Raw genomic sequence first — 13,515 nt, 5'->3', positions numbered from 1 at the left:
TGATCGCCGGGTCGCCTCCTATTCCATGACTCAACTTTGGGATGACTCTATATACCAGGAAGTGATTCGTCTCACCACGACCTAGGATATATCTTAGTCGGAGTGCATTGAACGGTCAGGTAACTGTACGAAGACATTTCCGTGCTTGAGCCACAGCCAGTGCTGGATGGAGCGTAGACTAGTTGGGCATGCAGCCGGAACGGAGGGACATGTTGATATTTCTCGAAAAACACTAGCGCCCACGTACTTCAGGAGAAACGTTGCAGTAAATATTTAAAATTCGTTCGAGCTGCGGATTTCATCGATTCTTGCGATTACTAAGTCACCCTCCAGAGAATTTCGGAAATTAGTATAGTGGAGTGGAAATAGAGGAAAGGTTTAAGCACTCATGTTTTCAGCGCTGAATGGTGGGCGTTAGACATTGCACTAAATGTTGTTATGGCTAGAAATCACATAAAATGGCTTTGGCTAGGCCTATATGTCCAAGGACACAGTTGAACTTCGAGATCTCTCTGTTGTTTGCAAATGACGGAGATTGCCGAAAAAAAAGCGTGTTGAGCGCGCAGGGATCAACAAACCAACTTCAGTTCATTCCTTTTCCGGTATAGCGTTCTTTTCCTCCAGGCGTGTCTGACAACTCTCCCCACGCAAGCTGGGATCACCTGGCTGGTCTTACGCGCGTCACCTACACGTCGGACATGAATTCTGCAGCTTTCTTCAGGATACGCCTCGTTTTCACGGTCTTTTCCCTCGTCACTCTCGCCTACGCTGATGTTCCAAGAGTTGACTTTGGTCGTATGGGCACTGTCGCCGTCGCGGGTTCCTTCATTGGATTGGGCCTGTATTCATCTAATTCTACGCATACTTTTAATCCTTCCGCCTCTACCTTGGTCTCTCGGGCCGCAAACGGCACCATCAATTCGATCGCATGGACGAATGTAGGAGGTTCCATCCTAGCTGGCTGCATCCTCAACAATGTTCTGTATATTGGAGGCAACTTCAGTTCGCTTTCTGGACAAGCCTATGCGAACGTTGCCGCTTATGACCTTTCGTCGCGTTCATTTCGTGCCCTAGGGTCTGGACTTGATGATGCAGTTGATGTTCTCTACTGCGACTCGAGTGCGTCCCAGGTGTGGGCTGGGGGCAGGTTTCGCCATCCTGTGAACGTTGACGCTTTGTCTTATGGCGGGAGCGTTGTGGTTTACGATGTCAAGAGCTCCACCTGGCAACCACCCGCTTTTACAGGACTCACAGGCACCTCGCCGTCTGTACGCTCAATCGTTCCAAGTTCTTCGGGTTCGAGTTTATACTTTGGGGGTTCATTTACCACCAACTATGGTGTCAATGTCACGGTTGCCAATGGTACCAATAATCCAAATGTCCCTTACTCGACTGGTGCATCCCCATTTTCCTCTTCCCTCGTGCCCCTCCCTCTTGCCCCTGCGGATGTCGTTGCCAGCCCATCTTCGTCGGAAGATGGGTTCAGTAACATCTCTAATATTGTATGTCCTGCAGGGCCTGACGGCCCTGGCAACACGTGGTTCTCAGCCAATAATGCACGTACATTGATTACTATCCGGACGAATAAGTACACGACAGCTAGAGGTGTGCGTTTGGGCAACACTTTCTTACCGAACCATGGGACTAGAACTTTCCAGTGAGTCAGCCAGACATCGCATGCGGCAATGGAAGCTGAGGCTTGCCTTTAGGGTCGTCACCATTCCGGACAACAATCCATTGAAGCTCACCTACATTGACCCAACAACTCGAGCCAACGTTTCATGCACGGATTCATGCCCACTTATGACAGACTCCTCTATACCATATCAAGACTTCCTCTTCGAAATGGCAGACACTCTCACTGGTGTTCAGATCACCCTCTTAGAATGGGAGGGATCCAGTGCTGGGCTTCACCTTCTTCAGGTCCTCTCAGATGGTGCGGGAAAACTTCTTGAACCTCACTTTTGGAGCTGACAGTTATTTTCCCAGGTGCATTTGCTTCCGCCCTCAACACTGACAATCGCGCATCCTGCTATTCACCTAGCGGGTCATCTGTCGACTTGACTGGTACTTGGCATGCAGAAAACGTATTTACTACAATTGCTGCTACCACCCAAACTGTCTTAGTTGCGAAGCCCAGCGTTGGCACACCTCCCTCTAACTCCCCCAGCGTCACCTGGCATCCGTATGTCTCTGCATCCGGATATTATGATGTCTACCTATACATTCCAGGTTGTGATGACATGCAAGATTGTGCAGCTCGTACATCTGTCAAACTCACTACTAATCCTGGAGGAGGCGCCCTGCCAGTCGAGAAGACCGTTTCTCAGAATGTGCACGCGGATACGAGGGTCCAAATCTACAGTGGATATATTGCTACATTTCCCCCCTCATACACTTCGTCTGTGAAGCTCACGCTGGCTGACCAGCCAACAGGCAATGGGTTCCATGGGAATTACGAAATTATTGCGGACAGAGTGCAATATGTCTTGATCTCTCTCGATTCGACCGTTGGCGGCAACAACGGCACCGGGGGACTTACTACCAGTACAACAGGATTCGGCTTCTTTGAGTGGACGAAACAAGGCAACGTCAATGCAACTGGAGTCCTGCCCAACACTACCGAGACACAGCTTGATCAGCTTTCCACGCAGCTTGCGACTGCCCTAGGTTCAACAACGAGAACTGCCGTGGTCAATGCCTTGGTCGCAAATTCGGACGGGCAGGTTTTCCTTGGTGGTTTGTTTGGGGTGACCAATGGACCCACCAATGTGGTCGAGTTCAAGGATGCCGCCATTATCCCTTTGTCGAATAATGGCTTGAACGGGGTCGTTAATGGTCTGGCCATTGCGAATAACAGCCTGTTCGTCGGAGGAGCTTTTACAGATGTTGTCAGCGGGAGCGTGGAGGGCATTCGTGGAATCGCCAAATACGATTATGGAAGCAGTTCCTGGGCACCTTTGGGTGGCGGAGTAAACGGTGTCGTTGTTACTTTGGTGGTCGCGAACGGACGCTTAGTACTCACCGGAAATTTCACTGAGGTTTATTCCTCTGTCGATGGATATGGATCCCCAGCCGATGGGCTGGCTATCTGGGACCTGAACGGAGGGGAATGGGTAAAACAAAATGGAGCTTTCATTGGTTCAACTTCCTTGTTCGTGTCGGTCTCTGATGGTTCTTCTTTCATCGCTGGCAACATCGCTGCCGCGAATGAGTTCAGTGCGAGCGGATGGACCCTCATCCAGTCGGGCACAAACGGCCAGCCGTCGTTTACTTCCACTCCTTCCACCCTTGATGATGTTTTTCCTTCCGGAACGAACCCTTCGCCTTCTCACACTCCCGCTGCCCGTCGTTGGAACAAAGCACGGCTTGATACAGGTTTAATCTCCTGGTTATTTCCGCGCCTGAAGGCTGCCGTGCTCCCTCGCCAATCACCCCCAGCACCTGGTGGTTTACCTCCTTTACCCCCTGCGCCCGCGCCCGCGGTCCTTGCTGCAGCATTCTGGACCAATTCATCTTCGAAGCATCAAAATGTCATCCTTGGAGGAAATTTCACATTCGTTGATAACTCCAGGACTCGATACAGCGGCGTCAGCATCTACGATGTGAAGACCCAATTTATTCATGGCCTCCAAGGTGATGCAATTAGTGGTGTCGTGTATTCCCTTCTAGTCCAGGATGATACACTCTTCGTTGGCGGGAACTTGACCGTTGGAAACACGCCTGGCTTCGCTATTTATGATCTCAAGAACAACCAGTGGAGCTCGTTGAGCCTGGTGCTGAAGGGATCGCCTTTCGTCCGTTCAATCACCCTCCGACCGACAGATTCGAACACGGTCATTGTTGCAGGAACGTTTACTGGCGCGGGGTCGACTACCTGTGATGCCATTTGCGCATGGGATGTTATCCACCAACAGTGGAATACTCTGGGCAGCGGTATTCATGGCCAAGTTGCTGCTGTTGATTACTCTGAGGTATTGTCCAATTTTCCATCAATGGGCCAGTGTTAATGTTCATCGTGCAGGGGATTCTCGTTGCGGGGGGATACATAACTCTCAGTGACGGTACAAGTGCGAACGTCGCCAAATATGACTTCTCAAGTTCCACCTGGGCAGCAATCGGATCCGGTCTTCCAGGACCCGTAACAGCCCTCCGTATCAATGATAAAAATCTCAACAGCATATTCGTTGCTGGGAAGTAAGTGCAACTCCTTCCCACCGACTTTTTGTAATGCTCAAACCATTTCTCAGGTCTGCCGATGAAACGTCCTTCCTTGCCTACTGGGATGGTTCTTCATGGAACATTATCGGTAACTTGTTGTATCTTGTTTCATTAGAGAGGTCTCACTCATCAACTGTCCTTAGACGGGGGGCTAGTGCAATCAACGACTGTCTCCCAACTAGATCTAGTTCCGCTCAGAGACCAACATATTGCCAACAACGTACTTGCGCAAGACCGTGCACTCTTAATATCTGGAACCCTCAGCTCTAGCACCTTCGGTAATGTGTCGTCTGCTCTGTTCGATGGCAAGAGCTTCTATCCCTACATCACCTCGATATCGGGTTCCGGGGCCCAGGGCGTCATTGCCGGCTTCTTCCACTCTCTTTCCACATTTTCATCTGCCAGCCGCCGTGAGTGTCCTCATTCATAATAATCATGATGACTTTTATTGACAAATTCCGACAGATGTTCTAGGTGTTGGTGTCGTCATTCTCATCTCCATCGCCATTTCAGCCGGCATCGTCTTCTTCCTTTTACTCGTTGGTATTCTCCTGACACTCTTCTCTCGTGAGTCTACAGCCATAGATCCCAAGGATTGGGATCAGGATGAGAATGAGAGTCTTCGACCTTCGTCGCTCCTTGAGCATGTTAATGCAGCGACACGTAGTGCAATCATTGGGAACGCTGCCCTGGCAGAAACCACTTCTCCTGAGGATGATCGGCGACAAGCTCCGAGTCGAGGCTCGGAGGAGTATGGGACAACAGAGCAGGATCATGATGGATGGAGACGGGCAGAAACTCCAGCAGTGCCTGCAGGCGCTGATTACGATCAAGAAGAGGAGGGCAGACTAGCTCATGTACGGTACTCGTTTGAGGGGCAAGGTGAGGGCGAACTGCCGCTTGAGACAGGTACAGAGCTTTTGGTGCTAGATGACCGTGATGCTGCGTAAGTGCCCACCTCTCTCATTCGTTGTCTTGAACTAATTAAATGTGTTCACAGATGGTGGTATGTTCGTGATGTTGCAACGGGGCGCGAGGGTGTTGTCCCTGCGGCTTATCTATATTAATGTGTAACTCTCGTTATTTTCTTATTTTCTTACTATATTCCCCCCCCTATGTGAAGGCCATTAGCTATCTTGTTCATTTCTACACCTGGCGGCACCCAATCAAACTTTATGGCATTAATCGTCAAGCCGGTGAATTATTATGGTATCTACGTTAATCTTTAAACCGAGGGCGCAGGACGTCCAGAGGCGTCAACTGCATGAGGCTGCTCATTGAAGTAGAGGATCCCTGTAGTACTTATGGTTATTCGCCTTGATCCCAACACGCGTCCTGAATTCCTCCCGTCTCCTCTGATCTCTAAACTCCCTGATATGCTGCCCAGCTTGCCTCGCTCGGCCCCCCTCTCTTGCTTTGAAAGTCATTGTTCCCGTCCCAAAAGCTCCAAAGCCGGCCTTGATCGGGATGAGCGCCGGGTTTTTGTCTGCTATCAACTTTCGGACGAGTGCGGCCCCGGTTTTTGCCTCCGAATAAGAAGCCGTTAGTGGGCTGTGGAAGGACTGCTTGTAGTACCGAGCCATGGCTCGATGGCCTACTCGTGCGCCGGACGGAAGGACTAGTTCGAATGGTGAATCGCCGTATTTAAGTTCGTTTTCTGGAAGTTCTTCCTCTTCATCATACACAGACTCGTCGTCTTGTACGGTGACGTCCTCGTCATCCTCGTCCTCCCACTGATCTGAATCGTCATCATCACCAGGGGTAGATTGTTGTGCAGAGGTTGTAGAAGATTCGGTGTCTCCGGTTGTCGTTCGTCTCCGCAAACCCTTTCCGCGAGATTTGAGATAGGCAACAGGATACGAAGACGAGAAATCGTAGAAATCCGAGAGTTCAAGCTGATCTTCCCGTTTGTCATATGCTACTTTGCAGTGACCCTTAACATTCATGTGTTCCCTGACGGACTCTATCGACCGGAACTCCCGCCCCTTGCTATTGCAATACAAGCAGACATTCCCTACGGCGACTTTCTCGCCAAGGTAAGTGATCAGACCCGGGAGATCGACGAGATATTCGGCGTCAGGGATGAATAGGCCGTGGACGAAAGACATGTGCTGGAGATTGGCTTCGAGCGAAGGAAATTTCGGTGCAGTGCAGAAGATGCACGATGTAAGACCTATTCGAGTTCGGGCAAGTGCAAGCCTTCCTTCCAGAGTTTGTTCTTCGTCACCATCATCACCATCCTCCCCGTGCGCCTTTTTTACTTCTACCTCCCTTCCACTCTTTGTTGTTGGTGGTGATGGGGCAGGAGCCGAGGCAGAGGCTTCGGGAGCAGATGGAACTTCTGAGGCGCTTTCATTGGAGGTCTCAGCAGTCGTAGGAACCTCAGGGTTCGCTTTAGTTTTGAAGGAAGCCTTCGTCTCATTTTCTCGGTGTTTCTTCGATTGTAAATGCGACCGATATGCGTTCTCAGTGCTATATGACTTACTATTCAAACGACACAAGATCAATCAGTATCCCAGTCTCGTCAAGTGAATGAAAAAAATATTATCCTACTTGCAGGTCTCACATGTTGCACCTCTATCAGAAGTGGTGACAGCGGTCTCAAGGCGCTTATCTAAGACCTTTTGGTTGAAAATCTGTACGCTCACAGGAGGCAACGATGCAACACGACGCTAATGAAACTGGAGATGAAGTCTTCAGCTTGGCAGAGAAGGCTATTGGCACGTACTTTCATGTTGTACCGATGGTGATCGCTGCGGTAGTGTTCTCGCTGTTCCTCACCAGTGTGGAATGCGATGAGGCATGACAGGCAGGTAAAAAGTGGTTGAGTAGGAGAGTCCTCCATTATGTGCGAGTTGAACTCAGGATATGACCAGGCAGGGCAGGCGCCAAAGGTGTGATAAAGGGAAGTGGCCAAAGGTCCAACAAGGAAGCTCAGATTCAGAGTCACAGGGAACCACGTGACTATGACTCTGACAAATTTTGACAACTCCTGTGCTTAGTCACATTATTCCCGCTACTTCGTAGCTAGCGGGTCTTGTAAGTTTACACTGAATGGTTAGGGAACTACTTAGTCATGAAACTCCCCAGATCCTTTATTTTTTGTGTATTTATTTCGAGACCCTTACCCTTGGCGCTCTCACGAGCAGCCTATAGTGTGCAGAACTAGGCAGGAATCCAGCCTCTGTGTCAATACTTGTCACAGTCAGAATGACAGCATGCTCCTTTGAACGTCTGTCCCATCTTGATAATCAGCCGTCATTTAGACCATCTCACTTTAACTTGCAAGCAATTCCAATCCTCACTCTTTACCCATGTAGCCTCCGACACACCATGCGACTTGAGTTTGAAAGATCACGCTGTTTCCGAGTTCCACGCGCATTGCACTCAAACACCTATGCCCGATGACCAAAAATGTGCTAACCGTGTGGGTCTAGATCGATGGACTGTGAGCGTCGGTATCCGTGAGTGAGTACTCCGCCGTTTCCTATCTCACCGTTTGTCTCCTCAGCAAATATGTCCAATCTGCGCCGTTATTGATTCAACATGCTGACATCTGTTCACCCCCGCCCCGAACAGCAGAAGTTCATTACGTCGAATGGAGGAAATCTTGTACTACATGACGGTCGGTGCTCTCACAAAATTCCCAAACCCGTCTGCCCTGTCACTTCCACTCGTTACTTGGCTCTGACCACCTCGCTTCCTGGGTTTGCGCTCTATGTGGTGCAGCCAAGTTTGAAGACGCCATGCTCTCCAATCCTGTGGATTTGGACGCCTCGCTACTCGAAGGCCAACATCCCACAAAAGCTCATCCTTTTCCTACCGTTCTTTCCCTGCGGATCGTCAACGTTGTCATTAATTCTTCCCAGGCGTTTGCTAAATTCAACATCACTCCCTTGTAATCTACGAGGGTACACGGACTTTTGGGAGTGAAGAACGCTCGCCCGGCTGAAGACAATGAAACATCGGAAACCGTCCAACAATTATTTAACGATAGTAGAACCTAGTATAATCTGACGGAGAAACTCTCGACAGTGATTTGCGCCATATATATCCTAGCTGATGCCTCTCAGATCTACTTGTGCGTGTGTGAGCCACTGGCAGGAGAACTTTTGGACTGGCGTAACTCTAGTCCTGGCCTGAGTCCCGGCACCCTGCTCTGGTGCTCTCAAAATGTGTAGAACTTTAGACGATTGATTCAAAGCCCGCCACAACGTGCAGGGCTTGGTGTCACACATCAATGATTGCGCCGCCATTCCCATGAGTTGGTTCTCATTGTCGGACGGTTACTAAAAGCCTCATTTCATCCAAAACTTCGTATTAGACAGGGTTGGATCTTCGTACCCTTATAGACCAATGTAGCTCAGCATTTATCTTATTCCGCGCATTCGGCACTTGCAGGAATCTCATGGGCGGTCACGGAGGTCAACAATCGGGAATATGTTACGGTCACTCCCTAAAGCCCTAATTGGAAGCCGGCATCACACGAAGAGTCTGCGTCTTGCAACATTATAATGTGACTTCATGAGTATGCGCGTGTATTTCGGCGGTGCGAGGAAGAACATTACAAATTGGACGCCGCAAATTGGCGCATCGTGAGGAATCGGGGAAGGACCGGTTTGTTACTTGAAGGGTTATAAATTATCCAATGCTCTTGGCCGACACGGAACTGAGGAGAGGATGATGCATAGCTGTCACTCAGCCGCGACCAACCTGGGGATCGAGCCTAGCTGGCAGCTACGTGCATTTGATTTTTTACTCAGTTAGGAGGCGAAGAATCGATCGGTAGCAAGACGGAAGATGGTTAAGAAGATGAAACGAGCCTGCAAGGTAGGGCTGAGTACGACGGAAGAAGGTATGTATTTCTATGAGAACGACAACTAAATGACAATTAAATTTGCGTTTTTGCGTGTAAATGTATGCAGCAATGAAAGGAACGACCGGACTGCGGACAATCGATGGTTCAGGAATTAGCGCATCCAGGAAATCGGGAAGAAAGATTTTTCAGCGTGCTCCTTAAATCGGTTTCTGAAGAGCTGAGTTCGTTCTCTCAGACGGTGCCCTTGACCAACACCGAACTGGGCAGAGCGCGACAGAGCCACCATTCAGCCCCGCAACGATTCAGGGTGAACGCCAGTGTGAGGCCCGATAGCCATGATGTGCATTTCAGGCCCCACTGTATTATTTTTTGTTGTTGTGGGGGTCGGCTGGGAAGGCAGAGGCAAAGGTGTCATGAGGATGAAAAAAGTCTATAAGGGAAAGCTCACTAGTGGATCATCCCCAGATTGGGTTAGAACACTCTGTTAAATGGAGGCATCAGATGTTGACAATTGTGACTACCCGAGAGTAGAACTTACTCCAGCATCTGTCTGGGAGTTTTCCACATCGGATTCTGGGGATTAAGATGAGATAGAGGCGAGTATAAGGTATGAGCCATCCATACCTGCAACTGCCTCTGGGGACGCGAACACTATCGTAGTGATCGTTTCAAGGGAGTTTAACGACCGATTGTGAGAATTTGCATGATTTCCACATGAGGGACCCCGAATAATCATCAGGAGGTATGAGATGTAGTATGTCTGATGATTGGGGTAGCAGTAAGGTATCTCGTGTGGATCAGCACCAGGGTAGGATACTGACTGGTCCGATTATTGTTGTAGCCAAAGCGAAGTCATTTGGCTGGAGAGCCAAGTAACCTGATGGTAAGCCCCAATCAAAGAGCGGCTCGCAAGCACTTACCATGAAAAGGGAGAAGAAGCCCTGGAACAACTGAAGGGTGATGAGAACAAGGAATATCGAAACCTTGGTGTGTCATCAGTGCACGATTCCTTGAATGTATCGGAGTTCCATGTACAGATCGGGCACCCACGATAAAAATGGCCCGTTGCATTTCAGGGCCACCATCCATGTTCCTTGACCATGATTTGAGATGATCATTGGCGTGCAAGAACACGCCAACGTAAAAGGAACATGTAATTGCTGAACACACAACGCCCATGAACGCCCCCACAGCCAGCAGGGTTGACGGCATGAAATCACTAGATTGAGCAGAAGTGAGAAAGTTGTACAACAGCGTTACGATGGCACAAGGACTCACGGGGTTTTCACTCTCAGTACAGCTGCGCACAGGAAAACACCTGAGGAAAGTGCCGAATCAGTGTAAGGCGTCGAAGGCTGATTGTTGACACCTCACCCAGCTGAGCGACAGAGAGCAGTGCCACAAGTGATACACCAAATCGTATGATATCCTGTATATATTTCCTACGGCAAGTGCATGTAAACTTGGAGGTCCTAGCATGAACTTCAACAACATATAGCGAACTCAGGGTGAGAGTTTACCGGAAACCTAGCAATGCTAAAGTTTATGTCCCGTTACTAAAGGGAGGCCGTGGCGTTTCCGGATTACATCACTTACTATACAACGCAAAAGCCGAAACGAACATAGTGCCCAGGATACGGGCTGTAAGATTCTTTCTGGTACAAGGTGGGCTGGGACTTAAGAGTGAGCCTAAATGCACTATTGCATCACAAAGGACTGCTTACAGATATTGAAGGGTGGAATGAGTGTGACGAAGGAGATCCCTTAGATGGATTGAAGAACAGATGAGGAACAGAAACACTCTTCATCCAGAAATCTGCTGCTTACCCCAAGAAATCGACTGGACGGCGGCCAGCCACTTTGCCGCAATGAAAAGTTGAGATTGGATGGGATACATGCCCTGTAGGCGATGAATCCTCCACAAGAGAAAAAAGGACGAGATATAGACTGTGGAGGCTATTATGATGCTGGCTGGAGTGCCTAGCGTTTTCCTGTGAATGTACCGGTTAGATCACCACGTCATTTGAAAGACGTAACTCACAAGGGAGACTCATGTAGGGAGAGCGGATGTTTCAAACGAGCGTGTGGTGGTGACAGGGAACATGTGGAAATTCGAGTTGTTGACGGATACAAATGTTCGGCACAACAGATCCACCTCAATTGTAGAGCATTTTCATCAGCGAACAACACTTCAAATCTGAACGTGTGGTTCTGCTTCTTATCTCTCTCTCACGCACTGATGCTAATGTTAAACCCAATGCCGAATGTGGGCAACGTGTGGCGCGTCCTTAACAATGCGCGTCTTTTCTTGGAATGAAGCCAAAGATGTTGTGGGGCCATTACTTTTCGAAGGAAGACGAGTCAACTGCGGTCATCGCATCCCAGAGCGCCCTTATGATAAAATGCGGCACGGCGCAGCGACCCTACATGCCGAATCAAAAATGCGATAACCTTCGCGCCCACTAGTTTCAGATATGATACCATCCTCCTTTCAGAAGGTGGGCATTCAAAATTCAGCGGTTGCTCGTGGTGTGGTTCGAAGGAGAACGGTGACCAGGAGAGTGCTTATTGCAACGCCAAATGAGGTGAGTCTCTCGTCTGCTGCTCAAGACTTGAATCAGAGCCATCTTGGCCCCAAACCATACCAATGGCATTCAGAGCCCGATCCATAAATCCACACGTGTAAGTTCGGCGCCATCAATTGTCCTTGAGAAGCGAGGGCGACCTGAAGCCAAGATATGTAGATTGTGGTAGATGCATCTCACTTCGTTGAGCTTGCAAAGCCCTATTTTTCGTAGTTTGACAAAAGCAACACATATTCGTGACGACATTGAAATCACCTGGTCTTTCGAACGACCTCCGCAGTAAATGACCCAACGCATAGACGAAAGTTGCCTTATCTCTGGCCTGTCACCATAAAAGGGCTGTACGCCGCATAGGTGTAGCAGGTTGGAGTTTCGAGTGGTTGACTATCCATTCATGTAACACGGGATGAAAATCCATGCGAGAAACACTGCGAGTGCAACTCATGTAAGGGTGTCGACGGGGAACACTGATTGCACATTGTCTATGACTTCCGCCCATTAGTGTGGCGTCCAAGCTGGCTCCACTTAGTCCTTCTCGCTCATAACCCATCAACAGAAGCAAACCACCACTTTACCATAGGTTCACTAATAGCTTCTTCTCCCGTCTTATCGTTCAACTCGCCAAAATCGACTCGACCAATAAATGGAGTTTTTGCGAGTAATAGAGGGAGCCAAATCCTGTCGTCTGCCCACATTTGGTCATAGGGAACCCCAGGAAGAAGGCTTGTTTCGGGTGAGGTGTTGGGTGTAGGTGTTGGGACCGCAGAAGGGTTAGAAGTGGAGGTAGAGGGCGAACTGGAGGATCTGTCGAGGTTTGTGGAAAACCACTCGGGGCGCATTTCCTCGGTTCTAGAGGCGAAATGAGGGGAACATTTGGCCCATCAGTACTTGGCCTTCGCCTTTAAAGAGAGAGTGTAAGTATACAAGACATACTCTGAAGGCGTGCCATCCCACGTGTTCGCGCGAAACACATCGATGTGATGCGCATAGTTTAGAGAGGAAGACTTGAAGAAGAGTATTGCGGCGTGCACTAGCGGTGCTTCGATCACTGCCTCTTCCTGATATCAGCGTGTACGTGTTATCGCATGGAGGAATCTCAGGGAGAGATAAATTTTGACTCGCTTTGAGTTCTCTTTTTGCCGCATCGAGTGGCGACTCGCCAGGCTCTACTTTCCCCCAAACCCATTATACCTGTTGAAAAGTTAGCAGATACGGCGCACAATAGTGATCATGAGCGCGTGGGCCGCAGGCGAAGCAGGTAAAGAAAATGATCCATACATGTTCGCCCCAAAACCTCTTTTCTTAAACCCAAGTAAGATCTATCCAACATTATCGCGAGAAGTACGCGCGGGTGAGGCCCAGTGTGGTTGTCTAGCAAGAGTCCCAATAGGAGACAACTCACTTTCGCGTGTTTTTCATCCCACACGAACGCGTTCGTGTAACGTCTCACCTCATCATACGTATCCCACTCTCGATCGTGTGCACCACCATCTACGATAAGACGGGTGATATTGATCTCCGCAGGTAAACCAGGTGGAACGGTAATGGTGCTGGTGACTGTCATGTCCGTGCACGCAACTGGTGTTGTGTAGATGAACGTGTAGTTGGGCCAGGCGGCTGATCAGCCCATGTCAGGGATTGGTTTCCGAATTGTTATTATGTAAGTAAAACCATCAAATGCAACCAACACCGTGTCATTGCACATGCAGACAACTTGAAGGAGTGCTATCAAAAAGTTGGTAATTTCCTGCGGCTTGGAATAAGCTTGATTCAATACTTGTTCTAGCTCAGCATCAATCCTAAAGTAACGGCAGGTTTATCACCGCCCTTTCACCCATTACCGCGATTCATTTTAACTACCATTGAAAGCACAAGAGTATCACAGGAGAT

At 49.2% G+C, this 13,515-nt stretch overlaps 4 protein-coding genes across 4 annotated transcripts; 1 reads left to right on the top strand and 3 right to left on the bottom strand.

Annotated features, from left to right (window-relative positions):
* The first annotated feature begins 529 nt into the window (after window positions 1-529).
* Window positions 530-5,618, top strand: EI90DRAFT_3000069 (cortical protein marker for cell polarity-domain-containing protein). Its single transcript, XM_039056306.1, has 8 exons — window positions 530-1,657; window positions 1,710-1,936; window positions 1,990-3,974; window positions 4,025-4,197; window positions 4,251-4,309; window positions 4,365-4,631; window positions 4,687-5,167; window positions 5,222-5,618. Exons 1-8 carry the CDS (start codon window positions 699-701, stop codon window positions 5,286-5,288), a joined length of 4,218 nt encoding a protein of 1,405 aa, XP_038912111.1. The 5' UTR covers window positions 530-698; the 3' UTR covers window positions 5,289-5,618.
* EI90DRAFT_3157054 (C2H2 type zinc-finger-domain-containing protein) lies at window positions 5,229-7,066 on the bottom strand (the record flags this gene model as incomplete). Its single annotated transcript, XM_039066093.1, has 3 exons — window positions 5,229-6,705; window positions 6,775-6,893; window positions 6,950-7,066. The coding sequence occupies 3 exons, from the start codon at window positions 7,064-7,066 to the stop codon at window positions 5,496-5,498; spliced, it is 1,446 nt and encodes a 481-aa protein (XP_038912110.1). The 3' UTR covers window positions 5,229-5,495.
* A 2,078-nt stretch (window positions 7,067-9,144) lies between these two features.
* On the bottom strand, window positions 9,145-10,161 carry EI90DRAFT_3073327 (uncharacterized protein). Its single transcript, XM_039061433.1, has 7 exons — window positions 10,076-10,161; window positions 9,961-10,023; window positions 9,862-9,900; window positions 9,665-9,800; window positions 9,579-9,613; window positions 9,489-9,521; window positions 9,145-9,428 (listed from the first exon to the last, which is right to left on the bottom strand). Exons 1-7 carry the CDS (start codon window positions 10,127-10,129, stop codon window positions 9,327-9,329), a joined length of 462 nt encoding a protein of 153 aa, XP_038912109.1. The 5' UTR covers window positions 10,130-10,161; the 3' UTR covers window positions 9,145-9,326.
* Window positions 10,162-11,795: 1,634 nt separating this feature from the next.
* On the bottom strand, window positions 11,796-13,189 carry EI90DRAFT_3073317 (uncharacterized protein; the record flags this gene model as incomplete). The annotated part of the gene is given in 5 exon segments (XM_039061432.1): window positions 11,796-12,145; window positions 12,156-12,474; window positions 12,559-12,683; window positions 12,748-12,789; window positions 13,028-13,189. 4 exon segments carry the CDS (start codon window positions 13,187-13,189, stop codon window positions 12,165-12,167), a joined length of 639 nt encoding a protein of 212 aa, XP_038912108.1. The 3' UTR covers window positions 11,796-12,145; window positions 12,156-12,164.
* Between the last annotated feature and the right edge of the window lie 326 nt (window positions 13,190-13,515).

This window comes from Cantharellus anzutake, assembly GCF_015039405.1.
Source record: "Cantharellus anzutake strain C23 chromosome Unknown EI90scaffold_54, whole genome shotgun sequence".
Taxonomy (NCBI): domain Eukaryota; kingdom Fungi; phylum Basidiomycota; class Agaricomycetes; order Cantharellales; family Hydnaceae; genus Cantharellus; species Cantharellus anzutake.
The sequence above is the reverse complement of the archived record's forward strand: the minus strand, read 5'-3'. Positions and strand labels throughout refer to the sequence as shown.

Excerpts from the sequence above, each read along its gene's own strand:
- EI90DRAFT_3000069 (XM_039056306.1), top strand. The coding sequence starts at position 699 with ATGAATTCTGCAGCTTTCTTCAGGATACGCCTCGTTTTCACGGTCTTT. Across the intron at positions 4,310-4,364 it reads TTCTTCATGGAACATTATCG|ACGGGGGGCTAGTGCAATCA; the intron begins GTAACTTGTTGT and ends AACTGTCCTTAG. Across the intron at positions 5,168-5,221 it reads CTAGATGACCGTGATGCTGC|ATGGTGGTATGTTCGTGATG; the intron begins GTAAGTGCCCAC and ends ATGTGTTCACAG.
- EI90DRAFT_3073327 (XM_039061433.1), bottom strand. The coding sequence starts at position 10,129 with ATGGATGGTGGCCCTGAAATGCAACGGGCCATTTTTATCGTGGGTGCC. Across the intron at positions 9,901-9,960 it reads GCTTCTTCTCCCTTTTCATG|CCAAATGACTTCGCTTTGGC; the intron begins GTAAGTGCTTGC and ends TTGGCTCTCCAG. Across the intron at positions 9,614-9,664 it reads GTCCCCAGAGGCAGTTGCAG|AATCCGATGTGGAAAACTCC; the intron begins GTATGGATGGCT and ends CTTAATCCCCAG.